At 42.9% G+C, this 9,151-nt stretch overlaps 1 protein-coding gene across 1 annotated transcript; it reads right to left on the reverse strand.

Annotated features, from left to right (window-relative positions):
* Positions 1–1,271: 1,271 nt before the first annotated feature.
* Positions 1,272–3,377, reverse strand: LOC147425056 (uncharacterized). Its single transcript, XM_086500694.1, has 3 exons — positions 3,180–3,377; positions 2,207–3,015; positions 1,272–2,014 (listed from the first exon to the last, which is right to left on the reverse strand). The coding sequence occupies exons 1-3, from the start codon at positions 3,253–3,255 to the stop codon at positions 1,508–1,510; spliced, it is 1,392 nt and encodes a 463-aa protein (XP_086356820.1). The 5' UTR covers positions 3,256–3,377; the 3' UTR covers positions 1,272–1,507.
* Positions 3,378–9,151: the final 5,774 nt, after the last annotated feature.

The following is a 9,151-nucleotide window of genomic DNA, read 5'->3' on the forward strand; positions in this document are numbered from 1 at the left end:
TGGCATGATGACTTGGATGTGCAGGTTTTGGTAGTGGCCATCTACTTGATATTGTTGTACGTCGTCTTCCTACATGTATCAAAGAACCTGAATGTGTTGCGGGAGTAGCTGCAACACATTCAAATAGAAGGAGTACAACTCGTGCAGACTGCTCTTCACACTAAACACAACATGTTCAAGTACTCTACATCACAACCTGCTCTTTTATTTTTAGGTTAAATCACTCTTTGTAGTGCTACATGAAAATGTTAATTGATTCGAAATTTGTGTTGCGGGAAGTAAACATTGCTTTGAATCACACCATTTCTCCCCTTTTTGACAACCATTAGGGCTAGATCAGGAACCATCCTTTGCTCAACCTCACCTTGGATTGCGGCCCATATTCCACTTACTTGTGCCCCACAGTTTCGATGATGCTCTCGCCCCCTCATGCATCTATTCAATGGCTCTCTCTACCCTTAAGAGAACTACCAATTTTGTGCGCTTCTATTCCTGCCCTACTACAATTATCACCCCACTAGCTTCACATCATCACCGATCCACAACCTTCATGATCCTCCTTCACTACTCGGTACCTGTCTATGCGTTGCATTGCGACGAGGCCAACGTTGTCGCCTTATCATCATCAACCTCACCTTTCTCCACCTCCTCGCTAGCTGACAACCTACCACTCCTGGTGCACCTGATAGCTCCTCATTTGATACCTTGAGTCCTGACTACCTTGCCAAAATTGCATGAGATTTTGTCGAGGATCGATAGCTCATATCTTCAATAAATGGTTGGGTGCATCTTTTGATGCATATCTTCAGGATCTCATTTTCACTCACGTTATGCACCACTAACTTCATCGGCCAATCAAAAAACAACGAGTTTCAAAAAATTCAGAATTTATTTTAAAATTGCCTCCCATTTTTCATTGGCAAAAAGGGAAACCATCTGCAGTTTCGCTGGAATAGATTATTATTGCTAATAATGCGTCGATCGGAGCAGGGACCTCATCAAGCAGATGTAGCCAATGAAGCCAATGAGAGAGAGAGAGAGAGAGAGATGTGAAGCTTCAGCACGGCGATCACGTTTATGAGATGTCAGCGGATCGACGCGGTATGCAGTTTTCTCCTTCTTTCAATTAGTGATAAGGGGTGTTAAAACTTTGGTCTCACTAATTGAAATGTAGCTGGGCAGAAAAAAAAATACGCATCAATTAAAGAGGCAAGTTAATGCTAGGTGATGATCACCTCCCATAGGAATTTAGGAAAGCTCACACACAGACAGACACAACCAGCCTTCATTATTATCAGCGCGTCCTGTATTTGGAGCTATAAAGTGATAGCCAGAGAGAGCGGGGCTAGATTATTTCAGGTCGCCAAATTGCGCACAAGATGGTCACACTAATACAAAGTTTGAGATCGGGTCGATTCTCTGTTCTAACATCAACACTTTCCTTGATTGATGCAAGATGTAGTAGTCCTGGTCAGAAGTTGGATTTCCATCCCAGCTCTCGCAGTCATTAATAGTGACATGCCATCTCATCATCATTGTCGTAGGAGAATCTGATGTGCTTACCTTCACCTCGAGGCAGGCCCTTGCTACAGATCACTTCTTCCTCTTCAGAGTGCTTCCACTCAGCTTCATCCTCTGTACTAAAACTTTCATCATCTTCAGCTAGATCATCGTCCCCTGTGAAAGTGCCTTTCGGAAAAGGAGTTCCCTTTCTACATTTCCAACCCGGGGTTTTCTGGTTGAGCTGCAGATTTCTTGAATCCGCTGAGTCCTCGTCATAGATCAGCTCAGCATCAACTTGCTCAGGCGAACCAACATTCACAAGAACTGACCAAACCGATGCTTCATCCTCTTCAAGTTCTCTCACAGAGCTGCATAAACCCTCTTTCGTTTCCGATAAGGTCACAGCTGCACCCATCTGATCTGTGCCCAAGACTTTGTCTGGTGAGTCGAACTGCAAAGTTCGTGACGTCTTCTTCCCAAGAGCCAGAACGTCAGCTTCGACATCATATGCCTGTACAATGCCATAATTATTCATTGTTATCAAACTTCGACAAGATGACCCTGAACACAATCTTGCACGCAGCTGAACTTTACTTTCCAAGCGCACTCGGACGCAGACGTATACGCATATAAGATTACTACCGTACGCAGCTACTAAAACAGACAGACAAATTTAGCGTGGATAAAGGACAGATCCTCTCACCTCTGAGATCAGCGGGGTTACTTGCATAATGTGATGATCGCTTCCTGATAAAACAGACTCTGTTATGGTTATTTGACCACTTTCAGATGCCTTCGAATGATAAGGGAGACGTTCAGAAGAAGGTGCTTCGGCTTCGGCCTCTGGAGATATGCGTATATCCACAAGTAGCTTGATTCCGGATTCCGGCAAGTTCTGCACATCCGCTCGCCCTTGATCTACTTGTTGAAGGTAATTAGTTTGAACAAGAAACTTCTGATCATGGCTTCCATGAACAATAGCATCAGGAGGTTTCGAAACAACCAGGTCCGACGTGCTACCTGTTGTTGACGCTTGGGCACAAGGACAGATATAGCCGCAGGGAGTGTTAATGGGAGTAGGAGCGACAAGTTTGAGAGCGGGGGAGTCCGTGAAGGTCTGGAGATGGCAAAGCGGGCGCATAGAAGGGGCGGGCTTATGGATGGTGGGGGCATCCGAGTCCACCTTTTGGAGGAGGAGCTTCACCTGAGATCTGAGCAAACTCTCCCCCATTGGAGTGTTGATCGAGGTTTGATCTGTGGGTGGGATTAAGGGCTTGCTTGCGTAGTTCTGAGTTCCCAAGGCGGATTTGTCGAGCTCGCAAGAAGCTGGAGTCCGGCCTACAAAGTTGAGCAAACCCGGAACCAGGCCAACAATAGGAGAGTCGTTACCAGCGAGATCTGCAAGCACTTTTCGCCTTCCTCGCCCTGCAGTAGCTGATCGGTTGTAATTCCTCTTGGATGCACTCTCTAGTTCTTGGTCTAATGCTAGCTGCTTGCAAGAAGGTGAGATTTCTGTAATCATTCCAGGATCAAAAAACCTAAACGTCAAACAAAGTCTTGCCGGAGACGAATGCAGAAATGATCGATATGACAGACAGAAAGCATGCACGCAGGTAAAGAAACACAGACATTCACACCCTTGAATGCATTTTAACAATTTGGAGGAGGAGTTGCACCTGCTGTATGAGAGGGTGCCAGCGAGAGTGGACTGCACGCAAGCTGCTGGCGAAGCTCTGATGCGGGAGCAGGCATCGTGGCAACAACAGAAGGTGCTTCTAGGTCTTGGCGCTGATGTTAGAAGATTTCTTGAGAACAATGAGGACGAACACAAGCAGCGCTTTAGACATGACCCGAGTTGATGATGACCGTTAATTGTAGCCGTTGCGGGCCGATGTGTTTATTGTGTTGGAATGGGTTCTCACGAGGGGGCCCTTGAGGGGGGGCTCAAAGATTTCCAATAAGAAGAGGAGGATATTCCCATAGGCATGTCAACAAAGTATGCCTCTCATCCTTTTCCTCAACCATCCCCTCCTCACGTTGAAGCGGTTAAAAAAGAGAAATGAAACCTTGTGTCCAGATATATGTCACTAAGAAAATTGAAAATATTGCATCGAGTAGCTATAGCTTGTCCATGCAAACAAGAAGATAAACATGCAGGAGGATTCGACATAGTGGGCAATGGTTTCCTCTTGGGGCAAGGCACATGAAGGCTAGAATGGGTTTGTGTTAAAAGTGACAATCTTTGTACTTTACTAAGATGTTATAACGCTGTGATGCCAACTCTTTTGCTATTGAATGTTCGAGAATTTATGTTTAAGCGATGAGGTAAGAACTTAAAGTATTTTGTTCCACCAATAAGATTTGAAGAGTTGGAAGAAAGAAGCAAGGATATCATGACATTCGAGGGTGGTGGGAAAATTTGGCACACCCAAATATATCCTAGGTAGTGTCGTGCCTTGTGTTGCTTGCAATGCAAGGTTAACAAACCATAACCATCCTCTTGCAATTATTTCCCTTTGAAGTTACAAATGGGATATTAAAATGTACAACCAAAGCACTTGCTACTAAAGAGGAAAGAAATGTTATGGACCTAAGGGTTATTTTTATGACCCGCATAGCTATGATACACTAGAAGGAATGTGTTATAAGTCATTTTATTTTCCATCTCCCCTAGTTGGTTTCTCTTCTCTAAATCAAATATTTTGAGAAATTCAACCCATAAAATCCTCCTATTTTGGGCATCTTGCATACACCTAGCTCACAATACACAGGGCCCAGCCATCACATGCACGCATCATCATTAAAGTCTCAAAGTAGGAGATTTGGTGATTACTATCCTCCAAGTTATTGGCATATGCTGAAAAGTGGATGCAATGCCATCTGATAGCATTCTTTTTACTTACAAGAGATTTAATTTTTCCATTAGAATGGGCCCTGTAAGAAGTTCCACGTCATCTTAGAGAGAGGAAATGAAAATGTAAGATAATATATTTTAGGTGACGATTTTTTGCACCAACAAACAACCAAAATGGCATTCATTGTTTGGTAGCTGCCTTCTTCTTTTTGTCCCTCTTTCTCTTATCATGAATCTAAATAACTGTATGACTAATGATTTGAAACACCAATTTACAAGCGTTTCCTCCAAAAACATAAGCTTCAGGAACTCTATCAACTCTAAACATGGGACTACAGTGATTTCAAACGCAAGCTTCCATGCCTTCGCTGCCAAAACGTGAGATATTTTGTTAGTCATAGGAATGGACAACACTTCTTTTCTTGATGAAAACATCAATTTGAACTTACAATCCCCAGCCCCTTCATCTTCAGCGCTTACCCGAAGAAAGAACACACATCATCTTCACATTGATGTATTGCAAGAGTACACACCATTGCACAAACATAGGAAGGAGTCTTTCTTATCCCAACGGTAGAAAGAACTTAGAAGGACAAACAAGGAACATCATTTGGATTTGTGGACTGATGGGTCTATTTACCCGAAGGATCCTACAACAAATGTGCCACCTCCCTTTGCTAATATCACTAACCTTTTACATTTCACAGGCGATGGCAAGGATGGGCTACTTGGATACACTGAACATTTGGAAATGCGAGGATTGAATGCGGAAACGCAAATAAACCTCATAGCGATGGAGAACATGGACGTGAAGAAACTTAAAGAAGCATGCGCTCAAAAGATTTCATCAAACAGAGTGACAATCCAAAGCCTTGAGAAGAAGATCACAAGTTTGCGTGTGAAAGACACCGTGCTTGGGAGTCGAAAAAAAACGAGATCTATGTAACATAGAGAATATGAAGATTGAAAGTGGTAGCCTAAAAAAACGAATATGAGCTTTAACGTAACTCAAAGTTTAGTTTTGCTTTTGTATCATATATATACTTTATACTTTCTTATTACTAATCATGATGCACGGTGCTTTCTTTGCAGGACTTTGCTACATCCAAACTCGAACAGAGTAGGTTCCAATGTTGGAGTAGGTTGCAATGTCGGTGTACGTGCATCACAGGCGTTTAGTTCCAAAACATGTAATTGAAGAGATATAACTCAGAAGATATTTGATAATTGAAAGGGAGGCTCCTTACCTCCTTCATGAAGGAGAATCAGTTGGAGCCAATGGAAGTGCAAGCAATACTTGATGAGAGTGGCATCTCGCAAATGGGATACAGGGCTCTCTTTAAAGCATTAGCAAAAAAGTCTCAAAATAAATTACAGAGAGGATCATTGCTTCCAAAGCCATCACATGTAAAGGTTGCACATCAACACGTAAACGATGAGGTGTTTGAGAAACTTGGATCACCATTCCATATTGAAGCAACATTCATAGGGAAGGGGGAGAGACACTATGAAAATCTCCAAGTGTTTACCACACTGTTTTATCGCGTTTTGTAGAGAGAAGGTATAAATTCAATGAGAGAAACAAGAGAGAGGAGGGCAAGGGGTTTTTTTTGTGTTTAAAGTATTACCACGACTGTATCCGCTGTTATTATCGCTATTATTACCGCGTCCATCACCGTCGTTATATATGCTGCCCAAATTTAGTGCCTAAACTTTCAAATTCTGGATTAACTGCCCCTTCCCCCCCCCCCCTTTCAAATTTTGGTGTTCCCTCCTCTCAATAAAAATTAAAGAGTTTTGTATGTAATTTTCAATTATAAAAATGAAGAGAAAGAAAGAGAGAGAGAGAGAGAGAGAGAGAGAGAGAGAGAGAAAGAGAAAGAGGGGGGAGAAGGAGGCGGGGGATAAGAGGCCCGGTCCAGACGCTACGGTGGAAATGCTTTCCACAGGGGCGTTTAAGTTGCGTGGCAAAAGCCTATTTACTGCAGTAGATATCACCTTCCTCCGGGCCCGCCATTTTTCTTCCGGCACCCCCCTCCCCCCCGGAAGAGTTGCTGGCCTCTCTCTACTTCTCTCTATTTTTCGCTCTTCTTTCTTCAACACCATTTAGACGAGGCGGCGATAGACCTGTAGAAAGTCTTTCTTCCTCCAGTCTCGTCGGAACCTAGCCTAAGATTACCCTTGTTTACAACTAAAATAATCATTGTCAATTGATTAACATAATTGAGCATATTCTCAAATCTAAAGAGAGAAAGAGGAGGGAGGGAGAGGTGAATGGATTACACGATCAAAAAACTTCATAACTACAAAATGTTTATGAATCATCTTCCAAAAGATCTCTACATGAAGCATCATCCAATTCTAAGCCCATGGCTCCTAAATCAATAAAGAGAGAAACGGAATTGTCGTTTGTGGATGCATTGCCAGCTTCATCATCTTCGAGTTCGTCATCCTCCATCTCATCATCTTCATCATCATGACAATCATCCTTGCTAAGACTTGTTGCCGCCGGGGGACTTGATTCATCGACCTCCCGCTCCTCTGTTTCCACGTCATCCAAAGTCAGAGGTGGAAGAGTGTCGAAGATAGTCTCCACTTCATTAGTGGAAAAAATGGTTCTCCCCCGAGGTGTTACTGGAATTACGAACCAAAGTTTTGGTTGGTGTATTGCTGGGATATAGATGACCTAAAAAATAGAAGCTCAAAGTGAGTAACATTGGTATAACTAACGATACAACAAGTAAATAAGAATAAAAAAGGTACATGTCACTCACCTGCTCACAATTGCGCGGTAAAACTAAATTGTCATACCTCCCTGTGTGATGCACACTAGAGTCCACCATGTAGAGGCCATTCTCATGTCGTCTAGACATATTTGCAAACCACTTGCACTTGAAGATGAAGCTATGAAAGGTTCTAAAATTAACCTTTAGTATCCTTTCAATAGTTCCGCACTACCTGGCTTCATCACCGTTTGTGTCAAAGTTGCCCATGATGGCACAATCCATGGTGGTTCTACGCTCATCAATGTGGCCCGTACGAAAGTGACGACCCTTTGACCACATAGAGTTAAAGGAAAGGCACTACAAAATAGAAAAATATATATATTTATCAAATACATATTAAAGATAATTTCAACAAATAGCTAGACAATACGGTTTAGCTATATGAGTACTCTACCTTTGGTACGCAGCCTCGTGTATACTCCCATTCTTTGTTGGTGATGTCTTCTCGGCGCGCTTTTGCCTCGGTCATTCTGTCATGAATCCACTCTGCACTAATGAGATCTGAGAAACATGCTAGGTGTCTAGGCACTGGGGGTGCCCTCCTTCCTCCATGTGCTTGTTTCCATGCTTCCCTCTCTTGCAAACGCTTGGACTTTGCCACTGTCCACAAGTCCACCCACTTGGTCATAATCTTTGCATTGAGAATGCAAAATTTATCAACCACGGGATAGATTCATATCTATGTTAAGTAGTTTCCCCTTTCCACTTGTCAAGTGTGAAGTCATCCTTGAATCTTCCTCGTCTGACCACATGCAAGGCATTGAAGGATCAACTTGTGCCAAATACTCTGATATGTAAAAAAATGCCTCATGAACAATCTACCCTTCGGCCATACATGCCTCTAGTTGAGACCGTAGCCGCACAAAATCTTTGAGAGTCTTTAAAAACCTCTATAATAAGAACATCCATTGTGCGTGCACTACTCCACATATAGCTATCTCCTCCACCACATGAACCAAGAGGTGAATTTGACTAAGAAGGATCGATCGAGAAAATGCATCCTCAATGGCACACACAGTTTCTGTTGCAAGTGTTTGAGCAGTAGGGATAACATCTATTTCTATTTCCTTGGAGCTCACAAATCTGCAAGAAAACACACAAGGATACACTAAGTGCTAGTTGAAATTATTGTGTACATAAAAAATGTGTAGTTGAGTGGAGTCTTGTGGTGTACCTTACTAGCTCTCCTAATTTGAAAATAGCGTCCCTGACTTTCTTGTCCCGACATATACACATACTCATCGACAGAATGAACTACAATGTAAATCAGGAAAAAGAAAAGTGAGTGATAGTCATACACACAAACTATAGATAGAATAGGGAGTATGAAGAATACCTAAAGCTTCTTGTGCCAATCGTGGGACTTCAACCCATACAATTGAACTCTTCCACCCTTCTTTGCTTTTGTGAAAGCTCCCTTTAGCGACCTCATGTATCCTGTTGGTGTGCGAATGGTCCCTTCACCTTGTCTAATTCTTCTTTTGCTAGCATCCATGGTGCTTTAGGAAGCACAATCTTTCCATTTGGGGCACGCCATGGAGTGCAGAGGCGGGGAGACATTTTAAAGGCCTCAAATCCTCCCTCGCACCCAAAGAGTCCTTCTTGCCAATAATGTGGTCCCATAGTGTTTGAGCTACATTCTTGAATATGTGCATGGGATTCAAGAGGTGTTGTATTTTTAAGTCCTTCCAATATGGAAGCCTTAAAAATATGGAATATCTCGACATACCTTTTGGTGGAGGACACGGAGCCGATTGTTGTTGTGGTGTTCCTCCCAAATGGTTGCCCAATCTACCATTGTGAGCTTTAGAGGAGCCTTCCCATTTGTTGGAGCCTTGTGCTTGCTATGACCTTGGGTAAGCAACGATGGTTGTTTGGATAGATTACCTTGTGCAAGGAATCTGGCCTTTCCGTCACCAACGATGGCCCACAAGTAGGACATGCATTGTGGCCCGATGTGGACAACCCTGCATACATATTATATGGTTAGAGAGATGAGTGAACTAAA

The sequence above is a fragment of the Adiantum capillus-veneris genome, chromosome 25 (assembly GCF_014529385.1).
Source record: "Adiantum capillus-veneris isolate H3 chromosome 25, ASM1452938v2, whole genome shotgun sequence".
Lineage (NCBI taxonomy): Eukaryota > Viridiplantae > Streptophyta > Polypodiopsida > Polypodiales > Pteridaceae > Adiantum > Adiantum capillus-veneris.

Coding starts and splice junctions, on each gene's coding strand:
- LOC147425056 (XM_086500694.1), bottom strand. CDS start 3,255: ATGCCTGCTCCCGCATCAGAGCTTCGCCAGCAGCTTGCGTGCAGTCCA. Junction 3,016..3,179: donor GGCACCCTCTCATACAGCAG/GTGCAACTCCTC, acceptor GAATGATTACAG/AAATCTCACCTTCTTGCAAG. Junction 2,015..2,206: donor TAACCCCGCTGATCTCAGAG/GTGAGAGGATCT, acceptor GGCATTGTACAG/GCATATGATGTCGAAGCTGA.